The 21,274-nt window shown below is 47.6% G+C and overlaps 1 protein-coding gene across 10 annotated transcripts in view; it reads right to left on the bottom strand.

Annotated features, from left to right (window-relative positions):
* The window catches only part of DIP2C (disco interacting protein 2 homolog C), a 380,657-nt gene that overhangs the window by 27,304 nt on the left and 332,079 nt on the right, over positions 1-21,274 (bottom strand). For all 10 annotated transcript variants that reach the window (XM_084980632.1, XM_084980628.1, XM_021065077.2 and 7 more), the window contains 3 exons: positions 18,966-19,096; positions 15,346-15,514; positions 13,379-13,549 (listed from right to left, as the gene is read on the bottom strand). In XM_084980632.1, the coding sequence (XP_084836758.1) occupies positions 13,379-13,549; positions 15,346-15,514; positions 18,966-19,096 (471 nt within the window). The remainder of the gene's footprint in view (positions 1-13,378; positions 13,550-15,345; positions 15,515-18,965; positions 19,097-21,274) is intronic.

The following is a 21,274-nucleotide window of genomic DNA, read 5'->3' as shown; positions in this document are numbered from 1 at the left end:
GAGGCGGTCCCTTTGTCTCCCTAGTTATCCCATGAAGGGAACTGAATTCTACCAAGTGCATTTCCTGCGTCTCCTGAAATGATCATCTAATTCTTCTTCCCTTTATTCAGTTCATGTAGTAACTGGAATGACGAGTTTTTCAATGACAAAGTAGCTTTGCATTCCAGAGATCAAACCTTCTTGGTTACAGCGTTTTGCTTTTATTATGTACTGCTGGACTCAATAGGCTAGTGTTTTGCTGAGAATGTTTTTTTCATGTGGCCTGAAATTTTGTTTTCTGGGAATTTTTTTTGGTATCTAAGTTATGTTCACTCCAAAGGATATGCTGGGAAGTGTCTTTCTTCCTCTAGTTTTCTGGGTAATTTTTTGTAAGACTGGTATTTCCTCAGTGAAACTAATCTGAGCCTAGAGATTTTTCCCTTCTGTGAAGATTTTGGATTTATATTATTTACATGTGATATACCTAAAATACACAACATATACATGATATAATATACCTATAATGTATACTTTTTTATTTTTTTATTTTCCCACTGTACAGCAAGGGGATCAAGTTATCCTTACATGTATACATTACAATTACACTTTTTCCCCCACCCTTTGGTCTGTGGCAACATGAGTATCTAGACAAAGTTCTCAATGCTATTCAGCAGGATCTCCTTGTAAATCTATTCTAAGTTGTGTCTGATAAGCCCAAGCTCCTGATCCCTCCCACTCCCTTATAATGTATAATTTTTTTCTATTTCCTCCTGTGTTACTTTTGAAGATTTTAAGGATTTTTTTTTTTTCCCCACTGTATAGCAAGGGGGTCAGGTTATCCTTACATGTATACATTACTATTAGATTTTTTCCCCCACCCTTTCTTCTGTTGCAACATGAGTATCTAGACAAAGTTCTCAATGTTATTCAGCAGGATCTCCTTGTAAATCTATTCTAAGTTGTGTCTGATAAGCCCAAGCTCCCGATCCCTCCCCCCCCACCCCCCATCAGGCAGCCACAAGTCTCTTCTCCAAGTCCATGATTTTCTTTTCTGAGGAGATGTTCATTTGTGCTGGATATTAGATTCCAGTTATAAGTGATATCATATGGCATTTGTCTTTGTCTTTCTGGCTCATTTCACTCAGTATGAGATTCTCTAGTTCCATCCATGTTGCTGCAAATGGCATTATGTCATTCTTTTTCATGGCTGAGTAGTATTCCATTGTGTATATATACCCCATCTTCCGAATCCAATCATCTGTCGATGGACATTTAGGTTGTTTCCATGTCCTGGCTATTGTGAATAGTGCTGCAGTGCACATGCGGGTGCACGTGTCTCTTTTAAGTAGAGTTTTGTCCGGATAGATGCCCAAGAGTGGGACTGCAGGGTCATATGGAAGTTCTATGTATAGATTTCTAAGGTATCTCCAAACTGTTCTCCATAGTGGCTGTACCAGTTTACATTCCCACCAACAGTGCAGGAGGGTTCCCTTTTCTCCACAGCCCCTCCAGCACTTGCTATTTGTGGACTTATTAATGATGGCCATTCTGACTGGTGTGAGGTGATATCTCATGGTAGTTTTGATTTGCATTTCTCTTATAGTCAGCGATGTTGAGCATTTTTTCATGTGCTTGTTGGCCATCTGTATATCTTCCTTGGAGAAATGTCTATTCAGGTCTTTTGCCCATTTTTCCATTGATTGATTGTTTTTTTTGCTGTTGGGTTGTATAAGTTGTTTATATATTCTAGAGATTAAGCCCTTGTCAGCTGCATCATTTGAAACTGTTTTCTCCCATTCTGTAAGTTGTCTTTTTGTTTTCTTTTTGGTTTCCTTTGCTGTGAAAAAGCTTTTCAGTTTGATTAGGTCCCATGGGTTTATTTTTGCTCTTATTTCTATTGCTTTGGGAGACTGCCCTGAGAAAATATTCATGATGTTGATGTCAGAGAGTGTTTTGCCTATGTTTTCTTCTAGGAGTTTGATGGTGTCCCGTCGTATATTTAAGTCTTTCAGCCATTTGGAGTTTATTTTTGTGCATGGTGTGAGGGTATGTTCTAGTTTCATTGCTTTGCATACAGCTGTCTAGGATCCCCAGCAATGCTTGCTGAATAGACTTTCTTTTTCCCATTTTATGTTCTTGCCTCCCTTGTCAAAGATTAATTGACCATAGGAGTCAGGGTTTATTTCCGGATTCTCTATTCTGTTCCATTGGTCTGTCTGTCTGTTTTGGTACCAGTACCACACTGTCTTGATGACTGTGGCTTTGTAGTATTTCTTGAAGCCTGGGAGAATTATGCCTCCCGCTTGGTTTTTGTTTCTCAGGATTGTTTGGCGATTCTGGGTCTTTTCTGGTTCCATATAAATGTTTGGATTGTTTGTTCTAGTTCTGTGAAAAATGTCATGGGTAATTTGATAGGGATTGCATTGAATCTGTAGATTGCTTTGGGTAGTATGGCCATTTTCACAATATTGATTTTCCCAATCCAGGAACATGGAATATCTTTCCATTTCTTTACGTCTTCTTTGATTTCTTTGATTAAAGTTTTATAGTTCTCGGCATATAGGTCCTTTACCTCCTTGGTCAGGTGTATTCCGAGGTATTTGATTTTGTGAGGTACAATTTTAAAAGGTATCGTATTTTTGTATTCCTTTTCTAATGTTTCATTGCTAGTATACAGAAATGCAACTGACTTCTGAATGTTAATCTTATATCCTGCTACTTTGCTGAATTTATTAATCAGTTCAAGGAGTTTTGGGGTTGAGTTCTTAGGGTTTTCTATGTATAGTATCATGTCATCTGCATACAGTGACAGTTTGATCTCTTCTCTTCCTATATGGATGCCTTTTATTTCTTTTGTTTGTCTAATTGCTGTGGCTAGGACTTCCAAAACTATGTTGAAGAGCAGTGGTGAGAGTGGGCATCCCTGTCTTGTTCCAGATTTGAGTGAGAAGGCTTTCAGTTTTTTCCCATTGAGTATTATATTTGCTGTGGGTTTCTCATAAATGGCTTTGATTATATTCAGGAATGTTCCCTCTATACCCAGTTTGGCGAGGGTCTTGATCATGAATGGATGTTGAACTTTGTCAAATGCTTTTTCTGCGTCTATTGAGATGATCATATGATTTTTGACTTTTTTTTTTGTTAATGTGGTGTATGATGCTGATTGATTTGCGTATGTTGAACCATCCTTGTGAACCTGGGATGAACCCAACCTGGTCATGGTGTATAATTTTTTTGGTATGTTGTTGGATTCGGTTGGCTAAGATTTTGTTGAGAATTTTTGCATCTATATTCATCAATGATATTGGGCGATAGTTTTCTTTTTTGGTGGTATCTCTGCCTGGTTTTGGAATGAGGGTGATGGTGGCATCATAGAATGTCTTTGGGAGTATTCCTTCTTCTTCAACCTTTTGAAAGAGTTTAAGGAGGATGGGCACCAATTCCTCTTTATATGTTTGATAGAATTCACCTGTGAAGCCATCTGGTCCTGGACTTTTATTTGTAGGGAGTGATTTTATGACCTTGAAGATTTTAAGGAATTTGTTTCATTTAAGCTGTCAATTTTTGAGGCATGCAATTGTTCATAATATTCCCTTTTCTTGAAATTCTGCTGATTCTGTAGTGATATTACCTCTTTCATTCCTAATACTTTGTATTCTGTAACTCTGTTCCGATATGCATAAACTTCCCAGGTTGTGTCTTCTTGATAAATTGACCCTTTAATTTTGGGGAGGCTGAACCTACAGCATGCAGAAGTTCCTGAGCTAGGGATCAAATCTGTGTCTCAGCAGTACCCAAGCCACAGCCAGTGAAAGGGCTGGGTCCTTAACCCACAGAGCCACCAGGGAATTCCTACTGACCCCTTTTTATTATTATAAAATGACCTTCCTTGTCCCCAGTGGTAGTCTTTGCTCTGAAATTAACACAGCCACTTCAGCTTTCTTTTGATTAGCACTAGAATGGTACAACTTTTCCATGCTTTCAGCTCTAATCTATTTATTTTTAAACCATGTTTACTGTAGGCTATATAGAGTGGGGTCTTGCTTTCTAAAGATCCAGCCTCAAGAAGTGTCCTCTGCATCTTAAATAGAGCGGTATTTATATTTATGGGATTATTGATGTGATTATGCTTAAATCTATCTTTTCATTATTTTTTTTATTAATCCCACTTATTCCCCTCCCTTTACTCTGGCCTCTTTTATAGATCCATTCTCTCTCCCTATTGGCTTATTAGCTACAACTCCCTGCTTTTTTTTAATTTAGTGGTCACTTTAAGGTTTATAGCACACATTAAACATTTTCCAGGCGTTCCCACTGTGGCGCAGTGGGTTAAGGTTTCAGTGTAGTCTCTGCTGGCATGGGTTCAATCCCTGGCCTGGCACAGTGCGTTAAGGATCTGACGTTGCTGCAGCTGTGGTGCAGGTCACAGCTGTGGCTCAGATTTGATCCCTGGCCTGGCAACTTCTATATGCTGTAGGTACAGCCATAAAAAATAAGCTTTTTTTCATAGCCTACCTGCAAGTGACACTACACCACTTCGCATGTTACGAGAACCTTATGAAAGCATACTTCCGCTTTACCCTTCCCGAGCTCTGAGCAGGTGCTGTCATTAGCTGACTTTTACACATCATAACCCCCCTGACAATATTGGTTTTGTAAAAGCAGTTAATTATCTTCTAAAGAGATTTAAATAATAAGAAAAATGTCTTACCATGTTTACCTACGCAGCTGCCATTTCCGGCATTGTTCTTTCTTTTGTAAAGATCCAAATTTCAATCTGGTATCATTTCCCTCCTGCCTAAGGATTTCCTTTAATGGTTCTTGCTGTGCGGGCCTGCCCGCAGCTGGCTCTCAGCTTTCCTGTGGCTGAGGATGGCTTCGCTCTGGAAGGCCGGGAAGTCCGGGAGGGCGGCGTCGCCTCTGCCCCCGCCCCTCTGATGAGGAGTGCAAGGTCACTGTGACCACTGCCCCTCCGTGTGACGTGACTTGTTTCATCCGGCTGCTTTTAAGCTTTTCCCTGCATCACTGTTTTGAGCAATATAATTAAGTTTCTTTCATGTTATATTGGAGCGGTGAGATTTGTGGGTCTGGTTTCATCACATTTGAAGTATTTCTTCAGGGTTTTTTCCTAGACTTTTCTTTCTACTTTTGTGGGAAGTCCAATCACATGTACATTAATTCCCTTGGGGTTTTCCCAGAGTTCACTGGCACACCTTCCACTAAAAGATGTTTCTTTCATGTTTCATTTTGGAAAGTTTCTACGTGTATGTGTTCTATAGCTCATTACTCTTTTCTTCTACCATCGATTCCATCCAGACTATCTTTCGCCTCATATTGCAGTTTTCATTTCTAGAAGTTCAGTTAGGGTTTTTTGTTTTTTTTCTTTTTAACATTCCATGTTTCTTCTTAACTTTCTGAATATCTGGAATACAGTTAAAATCACACTTTTAGCATCCTTGCCTATAAATTCAACATGTGCGTCCGTCCATTCAGTTCAGTCCCGAGTGGCTGACACTTCTCTTTGCTGCAGATCGGCACTTGCTTCTTGGCAGGCCTCTTCGCTTTGAATAGGATCTCAGACACTGTACATTTTGACTGTGGTGGGTGCTGCACAGTTCTGAATCCCTGTAAATATTCTTGAGCTTTGTTCCCGTTCACATTACAAGCAGAGAGCTTGATCTTCTAGGTTCTTGCTTTTAGGATTGGTTAGGTGAAACAGGATCAGTGCTCTTGTGAATCATGGCATCTCTTGGTCTGGCTGGTGGAAACAAATACTGTGCCCTCGAATCTCTGCAGCTTTGGGCAGTCTCCTCAGTATGAACTGATGCTGTGACAGGCGCTGACTCGAGCTCGGCTGAGCACCTGAGAAGGGCCTGTGTAAACAGCTGAGAAGGGCGTCCTTGCGGCTGCATCTGCTGCCGTCTTCCCCGTCACTCTGACGATCCGCGCCACCCAACGGGTGTGTTCAAGTCCTTTGCTTTACTGTAGTTACCGATACGATTTTTATTTACCTGTTCTGTTTTTACTTCTGGCTTTTGCATTCTTTTTTCACAAACAGAATGCCTTTAATACAGCATTTTACCTCCTCTCTGGGCCTCTGGGTCAACTTTTTAGTGGCTGATGTGGACACTAACATTTGCATCATGTGACACAACTCACCCTCACGTTACACTTTAGGGACAACGTAAAAATATTCCTTCCACATCCCTCCCACTCTGGCCCTTTCCCGTTTTGTTTTTTGTTGTTGTTGAGTTGTATGAGCTGTCTGTACATCCTGGAAATACTACTCAGCCATAAAAAAGTACAAGATAATGCCATTTTCAGCAACATGGATGCAACTAGAGATTGTCATACTCAGTAAAGTCAGAAAGAGAAGGACAAACACCGTATGATACCACTTATATGTGGAATCTAAAGTATGAAACAAATAAGCCTACCTACAAATCAGAATCAGACTCATGGACAAGGAGAACAGACTTGTGGTTGCCAAGGGGGAGGCGGCTGGGGTAGGGATGGAGTGGGAGTTTGGGATTAGGAGCTGCACACTATTATACACGGAATGGATGTGCAATGTCCTGTTGCATATCACAGAGAACTATATCCAATATCCTATAATAAAGCATAATGAAAAAGATTTTCTTAAGAGTGTGAATCACTTCGCTGCATACAGAAATTAACAAAACATTGTAAATCAACTATACCTCAATAAAAAATAAACGTTAAAATATTTACATATCTACATATTGACATAAAGATTTTGTTTGTTTGTTTGTTTTTTGTTGTTGTTGTTGTTGCTATTTCTTGGGCCGCACCCGCGGCATATGGAGGTTCCCAGGCTAGGGGTCTAATCAGAGCCGTAGCCACTGGCCTACGCCAGAGCCACGGCAACGCAGGATCTGAGCCACGTCTGTGACCTACACCACAGCTCACGGCAACGCCGAATCGTTAACCCACTGAGCAAGGACAGGGACCGAACCCGCAACCTCATGGTTCCCAGTTGGATTCGTTAACCACTGCGCCACAACGGGAACTCCAGATTTTGTTTGTTTTTTAGGGCCACACCCGTGGCGTAAGGAAGTCCCAGGCTAGGGGTCGAATTGGAGGTGCAGCTGCCAGCGCAGACCACAGCCACAGCAACGCCAGATCCAAGCAACATCCACAACCTACAGCACAGCTCATGGCAACACTGGATCCTTAACCCACGGGGCGAGGCCAGGGATCGAACCCACATCCTCACGGATACTAGTCGGATTGTCTTCCGCTGAGCCACAAAGGGAATTCTGACATAAATATTTTCAAGTTTTCGTGTGCTCACCTTTTTGGGATTCTTCATTTCGTTCTACAAATCCCAGCTTCATCCTGCTATCCCGTCTTACAGTGCACTTTTGCTGGTGAATTCTCTCAGCTTTGCTCCGTCTATGAAGAGCATTTTTGTCTACCTTTTTGAAGATATTCTTGCTGGATAAACAATTCTTTCAGCGCCTTGAATCTGTCATCTGACTGTGTTCTGGCTTCCACTGTATCTGGTCAAAGTTCAGTGTCATTTGTGTTACTGTTCCCCTAGGTCACGAATGTTCTGCAGCTGCTTTGAGACGGTTTCTACAGTTGGCTTCCAGCACTTCGGTGACCACGTGTGGATGCGCGGTTTCTCTTCTTTTTCTCTCTGTTTGGTTATTCTGCTCGAGTTCACTGAGATTCCTGAACCCGGATGTGGACATCTCTCGCCGGCGGTCTTGGCCATCGTGTCTGTAGACTGCTCTTCCGTCTGTTTTCTCTCACCCCCGCCTCTGGGACCCCATCTCGTGCACGTCAGACGACAGGTCGGTGTGCCGCACATCTCAGAGTCCCATCTCATTTTCATTCCTGTCTCCCTCGTGTTTCCGCTTGGATGATTTCTATTGATTGGACTTCAGGTTCACACACAGGTCCTTCCCCCTGTGGCATTTAGTCTGCTATCAAACCATGAGGAATGTTTATTTCTAGCACCGTGGCTTCTCTCTTCCTGTGATAGTCCTCACCTCTCCAGGCAGGGTATAAGCCTCACCAACGAGATTTTTTTTTGGGGGGGGGGCATCCTGTTGCATATGGAGTTCCAGAGCCAGGGTTCAGACCGGAGCCATAGCTGTGACCTGCACAGCAGCTGCAGCAACGCCGGCTCCTTAATCCACTGTGCCAGGCTGGGGATTGAAACTGCCCCGGCACTGCAGAGACTCCGCCAGTGTCACAGCGGGAAATCCTAGATTTTTAAATATATTTATCATAGCTGTTTTTAAGTCTCTGATAATTCCAACAGGTCTATTCCACTGGCTCTACTGACGCTGTCCTCTCAAGGCTAAGTATCATATTTTCTTTCTTCTCTGCTTGTCTTTTAGGTTTTGACTGTAAAGCAAACACTGTGTTTAAAACCAGTGGAGGCTGAAGTAAAAACATTTGCCCCAGAAAGAGGCACATGCTTTCTCCTGTCGGGCCCTAGTTTGTCTCAGTGAACCTGGGCTCTGGGCTTTGCAGCAACATTAGTTAGACTTCACTCGTGCCGGCTTCCCTTGAAACCGAGTACTAAGAAGAGTCTGCAAACCTCTTTACACTTTACAGCTAAGACTTGCCTTCAAACTGTAGAGCTCTTTCTGCTTTATAAGCAGATTTTTGCATGACTGGCTGCTCCTCGTCTTGCCATCCCAATGCCCAACCCTTAGCCTTTGAAAGGCAAACCCTGCACTTGGTGAAGGCGCTTGGGGCTCCAGACAGATGCCTTCAGCCTTCCTGTCTCAGCCTGGTCTCTGGAGTGCCGGAGTGGTGCACCTGGTGATCCGGGGCTGCCTGGACAAGGGCTCTCAGCTTTTCCGCTTGCCAGCCCTCAGGACCTCTGACCTCCCCGCCGAGGAAATGTTTTCACTTCCAGGGCCCCTCCTCTGACTTCAGAGGCATGTTGCTTGAATCGCTGGAGTCCCAGAGAACTGCAGGTGGACTCCCTCAGCTCTGCTGCCCTGCTCCTGGCTTCTGCACACCTAAGAGTAGGGGAGGCCTGTGCAAGCTGCTGGAGATGTGTGGAGTGACCGGGATGGGCTCTGAGACTTCCAGCCTGCCCGGCTAAGAGCTGCTGCTAATACTCACAAAAGCCTCTGGTTGGTTCCTGCTCTCCTGCAAGGAGTGCAAACAACTGTGGATCCCTTCTCTTTGAGGAACTTATTTAGTTCATGGAGATTCTCTGAATCTTAGCTCTCTGACGGATTTTCAGTACTATGATTTTTGCATATTAACCGGATTGTTTCAGTACTTAGAGTTGGAACAATGATGTCTTGTGACTTACACAGCCTAATCAAAGATGGAAGTCCAGCAGGGAAATATATGCAGTATCGAGGGCAAGAAGGGGAGTCCAGAATCTTTTGTAATTGGTGTAATTTTTGTGAAAACCATGGTTGGTATTAAGCACTTTGATTTAGAAACTGCTGTCAGGCGTGGCTGTAGTACGTGTTGTCAGGGAAACAGGGATCTGAGACAGAGCAGCAGATTTTTTTTTTTTTTTTAAAGCCAAAAAAGGCTGAGAAAACCAGCTCTTTTGCTGGGCTGGGCTCTGCAAGGGTCCATGCCATGCCCTGCAAAACGGGCACTGAAGTCAGTTTCACAGGGGCCACCTGTTTCGGCAACGCTTTCCAGGAACACAGTCTCATGGTTACACATGTTCTATTTGTGCTTCAAGCTACAGAGCCAACAGCCCCTGTGAAGATACCACGGACTGCAGGCCTGGCTCTTCGCTCTCTGGCCTGTTGAGAAAAAGGGTTCCACACGACATGCAAGCATCAAGAGTGAGACAAGCCAAGCCGGGGGACCCCAGATTGAGAAGCCGTGGGTCCACCGTCATGGCCCACTAGGACGCTGACTCTTCCTGTGCGGTTATTTCCAAAGTCCCGAGTGTTCGTCCGGAAAGACAAGCTTAGTCTTAGACTGAGCACTGCTTCTTCCACGTGGGGCCCCAGGGCCAGCACACATCCGACACCCGGGGCAGTGAATCTGACAGTCTGGTCTGCGGCCCACAGAGCACTTGGAACCTGGCCATCAGGTCACAGTAACTGCGGAGGCTTCGGCTTGCCTCGGGGACAGAGGTTGGCCTTCATGGTTCCCACTGACTTACTTCCACATAGCTATTTATAATACCGCTTTCTCCTCAAATTAATCGTCATTCTTCCATGTAATAAAGATCAGGGTTCCTGTTTCAGGCGGCGTAAAAGTGTCTTCCTGATAAGATGAGACGTGAGATCGCTTTGGGAAAGCAGAGGCCCTCATTTCCCCTTCCTTCCTTCCACTGGCGAGGACGCGTTCTCCTGTGACCGCGAACTCACTTGCTCAAGCCGGCACACACACTAGCACACCAACGACCGTTCAGCTTGCACTTGTGCAGAGAGGCAGCGGAGTCTTCCTCCTCCTCCAACGGAGGCTGATAAGCAGGTAGCGCTTCCTGGGAGAATTTGGGACTCTCACAGGTCTTAGTTGGAGCTTTCTAAGGTCCACTCTCGTTAACAAGTTTAATAAAGCAAAATGGCTTTAAAGTCATTTTTCCCACCAGAGATTCTGGGAAACGTCATTCCTATGAGCATAACAAACGGCTCACACTTCAAAGTTTCTTTCTTCTGCAGAGACAGAGTCAGGTTACACCAGAGTCACCCACACTGAGTTCATTCCTTTGCCACTGAGCTATGTCGAAAGGGCAATTTCAAAGTAAGAACAGTCAGTTCCTGCCTCAAAACGGTAAAAGGGTAAACAAGTCACTTGGTTTCTAAGATATGAGAGCTGAAACCACAGCATCACAGAAATCGTGATTGCCTCAGTTTTCTATTATTCTACTTTTATGATTACCAAATACTTACATTTCATATCTTCCCATGTGTGTATTTGTCAATTTCCATGACTCTTCTCTTACGAGAACCTGGGGCGTGGGCTTCAGGCCACAGCCCACAAAGGCAGGCACGGTGGAGTCTCCTGAGGTGGCCGGGACTCTGTCCCCTGTACCCCTCCCACCCCGCACGCCTGCCTCTTGAGCTGCTTGATTTAGGTCACACAGACACAGCAGGACTGAATTTAAATGCTCGAGGAAACAGTCAAAACCAGAAGGCAGGCTATTCAGCCTGCATGCAGTTCAGCTCTGCAGAAACTGAGCGTACACGACTGCGTCTCACTTGCAAGGAACCCACAGCAAGGAACTGGCCCAGAGCAAAGCTGTGAAATGACAGAGTCCTTTGCAATGCGGCTCTGCCTGGATTACACATCCACAGCACCGCCAGCTCTGTTCCCAGCAGCTGCCGTTCCTGCCCTCCTTTGTCAGGAAAGTTCGCTCAACTTCTCCGAGCCTCAGCTTCTCTCGCCTTGGAAGGAGAGGACCGCGCTTCCTCTCCGTGAGCTGGGAAGTGTAGCTGGACGCCGCCTGGCCTTGAACGACGTGGCACGCTTGAGAGGATGCTTTTGTTGTTTTCTTCTCTGAGTGTGAATGCTATTTTTTTCTGAAGGTGAAGGCCCTGCTCTTTGAGATAAAAATGGTGCTGGAAGCTTGAAGAGCAGGAAACCCTTGATTTTCATTTTACACGGTAAAACGGTACTATGAGCTTTTCTTTTCTTCTTTTTAGGGCCACATCTGCAGCATACGGAAGTTCCCAGGCTGGGGGCCAAAGAAGAGATGCAGCTGCCAGCCTACACCACAGCCACAGCAACGCTAGATCCTTCAGCCACTGAGTGAGGCCAGGGATCAAACCTGCATCTTCATGGATATTAGTTAGGTTCTTAACCCGCCGAGCCATAATGAGAACTCCAACTATAAGCGTTTTCCCCCCCAACCATGAGGTTTTATTTGTGAATACATGGGTTCATTTTGGAGAAAACTCAGGGCTGCCGTGTACCCTGCGTTTCTCTAATGTGAATCCTATCTGCAGTCAGAGGACTGAATTTCAACACTTTTGCCAAATTCACCTCTGGGGGATCGTGTGACATGTGAGAGGTGCACTGGTTTATCACACAGCAGGCGGTGGGTGCTGGCTACAGATGTAACTGTCACCTCCCACAGAAAGCATTAAGTATGCAGGAGGGGTGACTGGCCATGGGAATTTATAGGAAGGAAGATACTTCTTGCCAGAGATATCAAAGCATGAGACCTGGGAAGAGAAGCAGGCTTTTGCCTCCTGAGGAAGGAGGAAGCCCCTGCCAGGCAGAGAAGAGTGTGGGTTGAGACACCAGGAAGTAAAAGCACAGAAGACTCTATGGTAGAGAATGTCGCTCAGGATAAAACGGGCCAAAGTGGAGGGAGAGACATTGCAGGCTGGCTCACTCAGAGCCATTGGTGAGCTGTCCTTGCAAAGTAAAAACACGTCCCTCATTTACCCTCCGAGTACCTTGAGAACCTCGTGTATCAGGTACGTTTCAGTCTGCAGTCACAACAGCCTGTCAGCTGCTTACTTAGCCCTCCCCAGAGACCAGGGAACCTTCCAGAAGTGGCACCCACCCACAGACGCTACAAAGCATGGTCCCCAGAGAGTGCAGCATGTAACCCCACATGGCTGGGCGACGTTCCACTCCAGGGGACAGTGGACCAGCAGCTCCCCAAGGTTCCCAGGGGAACTGCAAGCAGCACCTTTGGGGTCGTGGGTGGGAGAGACGGGGGTGGGCAGGGAGGGGAGACTGAGATCGGGAGCTGGCTTGTGTCAACTGTCCCGACTCCAGCACCTGCAGCTGAGCCCTGGTGGACCGTTTGGGGCGAGGCTGCGAAGGGCATCGCGGGGAGAGATCCCCGCACCGCTCTCCCTTCCTTCGTGGGCCAGACCCCATACTGAGAGTTCCGAGCAGGACCGGGAGAGTGAAGACGGTCAGAAGGGGGCCAATGAAGAGAAAGAGAGTAACAGTATCTTTCAGCCACGAACAATGCAAGGCAATCTTAGGAGGGCAGCCTCGCTTGCACCTACGCCTTTATGCAGCAGTAAGTGTTACTTCCACGTTGCCACCACAGCAGCAAGTGCGTGAACCTGCTTAACATACCGGAATTCTTCCTGGAGAAATGAGTGTCTAGAAACAAAAGACCAAGTGCTTCCAGAGGCGGGATTTCTTGCCACTATGGAACATTTGTCTAGAATCTAATCCTTCAAGAGCTGGACAAACTGCGACTCGTGTAGCAAACCTGAAAATGTCCCAGGCAGAATAAACCCGAGTGCTAGTTACGAATAATGGTTACTGACAAATGCAGACTATAATTTAAAAAAAGACAAACAGGTGTGCAGCAACCACAGGCATTTGCTTGAAAGACGACGCCTTCTAAACACAGCTACGCGGCAGGAGAGGCAACCGCGTTGAGCAGCTTGGGGCTGCAGGCTGTCTTTAAAGTCACTCTTTGACTCAAGCGCACTTTGGCGCCAAGGAAACTCACCTGCAAGCAAATTGCCAGGTTCACTCTGCAGCCAAACGAAGTGCTGACGGCCCGCGGATGGAGGCCCAGGTCTTTAAACAGTTTTGAGAAGGACTGGGTGAGAGCTATTCGGGGCCGTTCTTCTGCTACGACCACGCAGGTCCGCACGCGGGACAAGTCCAGGCCTCGTGCCTGAAAATAACGACAGCAGGAGCAGGTCAGCCCTGTGGGGAGGGGGTGCGACCCGCAGGCTCCTCCGCCAGACCCGCGCAGCGACAGAAACTCCACGCAGATACTCATTTCGGGGCTCTCTGTGTCCACACCACCAATCGAAACACTCTGAAACATGTCTCTAAATAGAGAAACCACCCGTGTTAGATTACTGGCCCATCAAAGACGCCACCACAAACACTACAAACATATTTTCAATAACACGAGAAGCATGATGAGCAGCACTGCTGAAGGAAGGCAAGGTCTGGGGGGACAACTAAAGGGCAGGGCTTGGGGAAGAACAGAAGCATCTGTACACACTCCTCCACCCACCGACACACAGGAACTCGCATCGGAGAAACGAAACCCCACTTTTAAAGCGGAATGGAAACCCGAAGCGCCGGGGCGCCTTCGAAAGGACAGCTCCCCTTCTGTGTCCTGAGACCTGAGATAAACTGTCACAACAAAGCACGCCCAGCTCAGAGGAGCAGGAACGCAAGTGCCTTAGGCTTAAGGCTCCCCAGGCGAAGCCAAGGGCAAGCAGAGCACCTGGGAGCAGCAGGGAAAGGCGAGGCCTGAGCTGTGAACGCCCTCGAGAGCTGACCAGGGTCCTGAACCGAGGACCGAGACTTTCCATGCAGATGGTCACCAGGGAAAATCAAAGTTGGGGTAACACAAAGGCCCGTTCCCACATGTGGGTGTTTTGGGAGGCAAAGCTGGGCCCAGAGATGGTGCCCCTGGAGTCAGAGATTCAAAATATGGCTCTAAAGTTTACTAAACGCAAGAACCCGGAAAGGGTGCTGAACTTTCCTCATCTGTATAATGGAGACGACAGTGGACCTATTTCAGAGCGCCTCTGCAAAGGTTAAAATAACCGTTATGTCAGGGGCCTAGAAATCACTTACTGGTTCAAGACACTTCCTACGCACGTGCCTACGGGGCCAGCTCGTGAAACAGACTCGCTATCACAGTGGAACAAGGGCAGACCCAGGTGGTAACTGTGTCGCAGACACACATTTCTTTTCCTACGTGAGGACGTGACGCCAAGTAACAGTACATTCATTCACGCAGCCTAGTATCAAAGTCACCGTGCGTCCTGCTTTCCTGTTCAAGCTTAATGCACGAGGTCTGAAGAGGAAAACAAAGTTTAGGAACGAGGAAACACTGCTTTCCTAATGGCAAGTGTGCGTACCCACAATCTGTGTATAGTATGTACACGCACGCACCTCTGAGCGTATAAACACTGACAGTTGGGAGACAACAGGCCCCACGATTACTCTCTGCTACTTACTTGGATAAGGACCACATAATTTCCCATGAAAAGAACGTCCATCAGAATGGCCCTGTCACATAATACTAACTGAACATCAAAAAATAAAAACAAACCACTGTTCATTGACTGTAAAGATGAAGTTTGGTTAGGACCCAGACCTACCAATCAGGTCTTCGACATAAACAAAACAAGTGGCTCAATTCAGACCTATGACTCAAACCCCAGCATCGGAATAAAACTAACTGCACTCAAGACTACACCCCCCAGCGACTGAAGAGGCAGGGCAGGGCCCTCCAAGCCGCCCTAGGAGACATCAATACATTCACCCTGAGCTCTAACTACTCGGGTTACAACGCCAGGTTTCCACGTGGAAACACTTCAACAAACTCGGCGGACAGTGGGCCACAGGCGGGCCTTTCTGAGCATCACCGCGGCGCCCCACGCCTGCTCCACTCCCTCCCACCCTGAGCTTTCGGGGATGCTGGCATGTGTCCCAGGCACTTACCTTGAGGGATTCTGTCTGTGAGCCCAGCCCCTTGGTACAAAGTTCCATCACCGAATAGGAGCAAAACGTATCCCGGACTTTGTACTGGCTCACGGCAAGCAGCCACAGGGCAGGGTTGGTCTCCAGCTCCGCGGGCGGGATGAGGATGGACTGGTGCCCGGAGTACACACTGCGGAGCACACGCACCTATTAACGTTCATCCCGAGTCACAAACCGCTCAAGACGGAAGGCGTTCACTGTGCTTAGGAAAATACTTTATTATTTTAAAACCACACTTGCCTCATTAATTTTTTTTTTTTTTTTGTCTTTTTAGGGCCACACCCACAGCATATGGAAGTTCCCAGGCTAGCGGTCAAATTGGGGCTACAGCTGCTGGCCTACCCCACAGCCACAGCAACGTGGGATCCAAGCCTCATCTGCCACCTACACCACAGCTCACGGCAACGCTGGATCCTTAACCCACTGAGCAAGGCCAGGGATCGAACCCGCATCCTCATGGATACTAGTCAGCTTCATTTCCGCTGAGCCACAAAGGGAGCTCCAGTTTTTTTTTGGAGGATCATTGAATCAAGTCCTTTGCCCATTTTTAAAACACAATTGGCTTTTATCATGTCACTGATTGAGGAATCTTAAGGCCCCTGTCTGTTGAAAGTGAAGATTCAAAAGTGTAAAAGCCACGCACTCTATCATCAGAGCTGAACATACACACACACACACACACACACACACACACACACACACACACTCAAGGTGGAATGGCACTGCACTGTGATGCTGTGCTGGCTTTTCTTCTGTGTGAACTTACTCTGATCTCTGATGGAATAGCAGAGCAAGTAAAAGAAGACATTTGCCAATTGATTTCAACAATTCTCTGCCGGTTCGGACTCACTGCACAGGCCGGACTGAATCCATTCCAGCACCTCTGAGCACATGCAAGTGCTCAGAGTGCGGCCACTGTACATTTGCACCAGTGTCTCTCTTCCGGGGACAGGGCTTCTTCGGGGAGGAGACGACACTGGGCTGAGACTTAGGGCTCAGAGGAGACACCCCATGAGTGGGTGGCCCCTGAGGCTCTTCCCACCCTCCCACCATCACCCTGGAGACCCCACTGAGCAAGGGAAAATCACAAGCAGGAGGCCTGTAAGTAACTGACGTGCTCCATGGGCGTATGAGAATGAGAACAGCTCTTTGCTTCACAGAGATGCCTCGACCCGACGCGGGGGGCCAGGTGTGGACGGAACAAGCCTGTGAGGCGAGGAGGGGGCTCAGGACCCCTTCCCCACCCCGTGGTCTGCGCTCCTTCGCTCAGAAGCTCCCGGGAGTGGGGACAGTCCAATCCTCTGCCCTTTTTCAGCCTGACAGTTCAACAGCTCACCACGGCTCTCAGGCCACCTCTCTGGTTTGTCAGCAGAAACGCTGGCTTTTGAGGGGTGACACACCCCCAGTTTGGGTTTGATGAAGAATGCAGTCTTTTCAGTGAATGAAAGTGACTTGCTGGCAGATGTGTTCTACCTTAGGTTTTAACAATGGATTCCACAAAACTTAAATCCAAGACACATATTTAAAACCTTCCTGTTTTGGTTTTTTTTTGGTCCTTTTTTTTTTGCCTTTTCAAGAGCTGCTCCCGCGGCATAGGGATATTCCCAGGCTAGAGGTCTAATCAGAGCTGTAGCCACCAGCCTACACCACAGCCACAGTAACGCGGGATCCGAGCTGCGTCTGTGACCTACACAGCTCACGGCCACGCCGGATCCTTAACCCACTGAGCAAGGCCAGGGATCGAACCTGCATCCTCATGGTTCCCAGTTAGATTCGTGAACCACTGCACCACAACGAGAACTCCAAAACCTTCCCATTTTTAATACCAAAAGAAGCAAGCAGGACTTGGAACCACGTACAAACTATGATTACAGCTGCGGATCAGGGCAAGAAGCAGGTACTGATGTGGGCTGGTGGCGGGGGTGTGTGTGTGTGTCCTGAGACCCTTATTTATTCACTTCCGTAGAATGTGACCCCCGTTCACATTCAAACACAGGTACAAATCTATCCTGGAAAACCTCAATCACGCCTTTCCTACCAGGACAGCAAAATGCTGGACAAGTGACTGCTTTAGATTCTCCGATCGGATGGCCAGCGGCCACTGTGTGGGGAACAAATGGGCCATTCTAGGAAGGCTATTTGATAATCTAGGGGGGATTTTATAAGGGGTGGTTTCCGGATTTTTTGGATTTGACTGAACCCTCCTGAGCAAGGAGATCCACTAAGGAACAGGGCTCGCGGTGCTTAAGACCGCAAGCAACTCAGAAGAGAACCAGGCCGACTCGACGAGCGTTAAAGAGCTCAGAGCACGTGCTGACTGCTCTCGGTCCCAGGGAGAAAGGGTTACTGTGCCCCAAACTTCCACTTTTCCCGGGGCCAGCTTACAGATGTGAGTTTTTTATGCATGTAACACACAAAATAGCTCATTCCAATCAAGTCCTGTGAAAAGGTTTAAGAGTTATTTTCATCGTCAACATATAAAAATCAATCGGATCCCACTGCAGTAATTACAACACTCAAAAAATTCTGTCCATTTTCCTCTAAGGTCGTCTGTGGGAAACTGATTTCGGTCTGTAAAGATCACTTTACGACATGGTTACTTAAGAGATGAAACAGCAGTACCGCGAGCACAGCTGCATCACGAACAGAACAGCGACACCCTGGTCAAACGCCTGCCGCCTGCAAGCAGCGTCCTATCCATCAGCATTTCCACACAAAGCCCGCCTCGCCCCCGCCTCTGGGAAACACCCTCTTCCTCGGGGGGCCTTGTACTCCACACCGGGCGCTTTAAAACCGGTCTCCGGGTGCGTGCGTGCGGAAGCCGGCACACCCGGCCCGTTTCCTCGCCTCTGATCAAGCCCCGCTGCTCTCCACCGACTGTCCCAGAGAGGCTCGGGCGCTGAAGCAGCCTCGCGGTGCACAGAGGCCGCCCGCCCCTCACGCACAGGCCCCGTCTGCCTCCAGGGGCTGTGGGAGCTGAGGGGTACCCCGCATCCCGCCCTCTCCCACGCAGACCCCTGCCCAGCCAGCAGCAGCCACTCGTGCGGACGACTCCTGCGAGCTGCCGGGGGCTTCTCCCCAGGCACGGCCGCGGCCTCTGCACCAGAGCTCGAGGGTCAGCCTGCACCCCATCCAGCGTGGTCCTGAATTAGAGCTTTCTTTGTAGCCAAGGTGCCAACTCCAATCAAGAAGCCTCAAGGTTGCACCAAACAGGAAGAATAAAACAAGGGAAAATTTACCTGTGCCGCATGGCTATTAAAGGAACAATCTCGGCCCCAAACGCGACCATACAGCAGGTAACAGCCCAGGACCTGATAACCTTACACCTCACGGATTATTCCTAACACGGATTCCACCTCTGCTGGCTTCAGCCAACTTTACGGAGACTCGTTTTTCCGACACTGGAGGATGAGGACCCACTGCAGGTGCTGCCGCAGCCCCTGGGAGTCTGGCTGAGGCGGGAGGCCCCGCTGCTGCCCCCCACCCCACCCCCAGAGGCGGCAGCATCTCTTCCAGGGGCTCTGAAAAGGGCGTATGATTTATTTCTCCGTTACTGTAACGACGGGCGAGAGGACACTCACCTACAGAGGCACCACAGGACAAACCCAAGTCCACAGTAAGGGTCCAAGCAGATGGCCACTTCTCTAGAGGGGTAGAGCTCACACTGCAGCTTAATGGAACGGCAGAAGGCACTGGTGGCTGCGTGAGACATCTGCAAGACAGCAAGGCCGCGTTAGGGGCACGGGGCTGGTGCCCGTCCTAAGGACACCTGTTACAGAACGAGGCCACGCTACGTGCCCCAGACCTGACAGCCGATGTCCAGAGCTGATTTCAGGACGCGGGACAACTGGAGCCACACTCTGGTTTTGTTAGGAGAGAGTGGACGGCGGATGTGCTCACTGGCCCCCCGCTTTCATGAGTAAACCGCACGCAAAACTTCCCGGTCCCCCAGGACGTAACTCTGGCGTGTCCTGCATTTGAACGGCAGGTTCCACTGCAGTCCCCACTGCAGCCCTGTCACGACGGAGGGGACGCAGGACCACGCATGTCCCCTGTCCAGGCAGGGACTACACTGGACTCAAGTTTCACCTCCAGGCCCAACACCTGTTGTGCAACAGGGGGACCAGCTGACGCACACACCCTGCCTCAATGGTCAGGGACGGGGCTCCGAAGGGAAAGCTTTGCTGACAGCCACACACGTTTGTGCCAGGAGATGGGCCGCCATCTGACGGCGGCCAAAATCCAACCTCACGCCCTCGCCGTGGGGCTGCAGTAAAAAGCGTCTCCAAGCCCAGGAAACAGTCCCACTGCAGTCAGTATGCAGCCTGGGTTCTTTAAAAGTGCTGTAAATTATTTGGAATAAAATCAATTTTCTCAGCTTTTGCACAGCAAAGGAAACCCAAAAGAAAACAAAAAGACAACTTACAGAATGGGAGAAAACAGTTTCAAATGATGCAACGGCCAGGGGCTTAATCTCCAGAATATATAAGCAACTTATACAACCCAACAGCAAAAAAGCCAACAACACAATGGAAAAATGGGCAGAAGACCTGAATAGACTGTTCTCCAAGGAAGACATACAGATGGCCAGCAAACACATGAAAAAATGCTCAACATCGCTGACTATAAGAGAAATGCAAATCAAAACTACCATGAGATATCACCTCACACCAGTCAGAATGGCCATCATTAATAAGTCCACAAATAGCAAGTGCTGGAGGGGCTGTGGAGAAAAGGGAACCCTCCTGCACTGCTGGTGGGAATGTAAACTGGTACAGCCACTATGGAGAACAGTTTGGAGATACCTTAGGAATCTATACATAGAACTTCCATGTGACCCCGCAATCCCACTCTTGGGCATCTATCCGGACAAAACTCTACTTAAAAGAGACACGTGCACCCGCATGTGCACTGCAGCACTATTCACAATAGCCAGGACATGGAAACAACCTAAATGTCCATCGACAGATGATTGGATTCGGAAGATGGGGTATATATACACAATGGAATACTACTCAGCCATGAAAAAGAATGACATAATGCCATTTGCAGCAACATGGATGGAACTAGAGAATCTCATACTGAGTGAAATGAGCCAGAAAGACAAAGACAAATGCCATATGATATCACTTATAACTGGAATCTAATATCCAGCACAAATGAACATCTCCTCAGAAAAGAAAATCATGGACTTGGAGAAGAGACTTGTGGCTGCCTGATGGGAGGGGGGGGGAGGGGGAGGGATCGGGAGCTTGGGCTTATCAGACACAACTTAGAATAGATTTACAAGGAGATCCTGCTGAATAACATTGAGAACTTTGTCTAGATACTCATGTTGCAACAGAAGAAAGGGTGGGGGAAAAAATCTAATAGTAATGTATACATGTAAGGATAACCTGACCCCCTTGCTGTACAGTGGGAAAATAAAAAAAATTATAAAACAAAATAAAAATTTTTTAAATGTGAAAAAAAATCATTATATTAAAATAAAAAATTAAAAAAAATCAATTTTCTCCTTCTCTCCAAACAAATCTGAGAAGAAAAACCAAGTAAAAGCAGCCCGGAAAACTTCTTCAAGTTCACGGTCTTAAACACGTCTCCAGTTACCGTGGAGGACACGCCCCCAGCACCGAGCTGCTGAAGGGACCAGCGCAGAGCCCAGGAACAGTCAGGGAAGTCCAGCCAAATCCACTCCAGGGAGAGAGATGAGAAACCAGGAGCGGGGACCCTGCCAGCCTGGCATGTAGGAGCACTGCCACGAGTGCTGCCCAGGTTTCCTCACAGATGTCTTACTGAATTCATATGAGGCAATGAAGAATTACCCCAGGGAGTTCTCGTTGTGGCGCAGCAGAAATGAATCCGACTAGTATCCATGAGGATGTGGGCTCCA

This window comes from Sus scrofa, chromosome 10, assembly GCF_054392235.1.
Source record: "Sus scrofa isolate SSC_HxYL_T2T_F1_AM1 chromosome 10, Sscrofa_HxYL_maternal_Yorkshire_Landrace_v2.0, whole genome shotgun sequence".
NCBI classification, from domain to species: domain Eukaryota; kingdom Metazoa; phylum Chordata; class Mammalia; order Artiodactyla; family Suidae; genus Sus; species Sus scrofa.
Note: the sequence above shows the minus strand (reverse complement) of the source record. Positions and strands in the feature narration are given on the sequence as shown.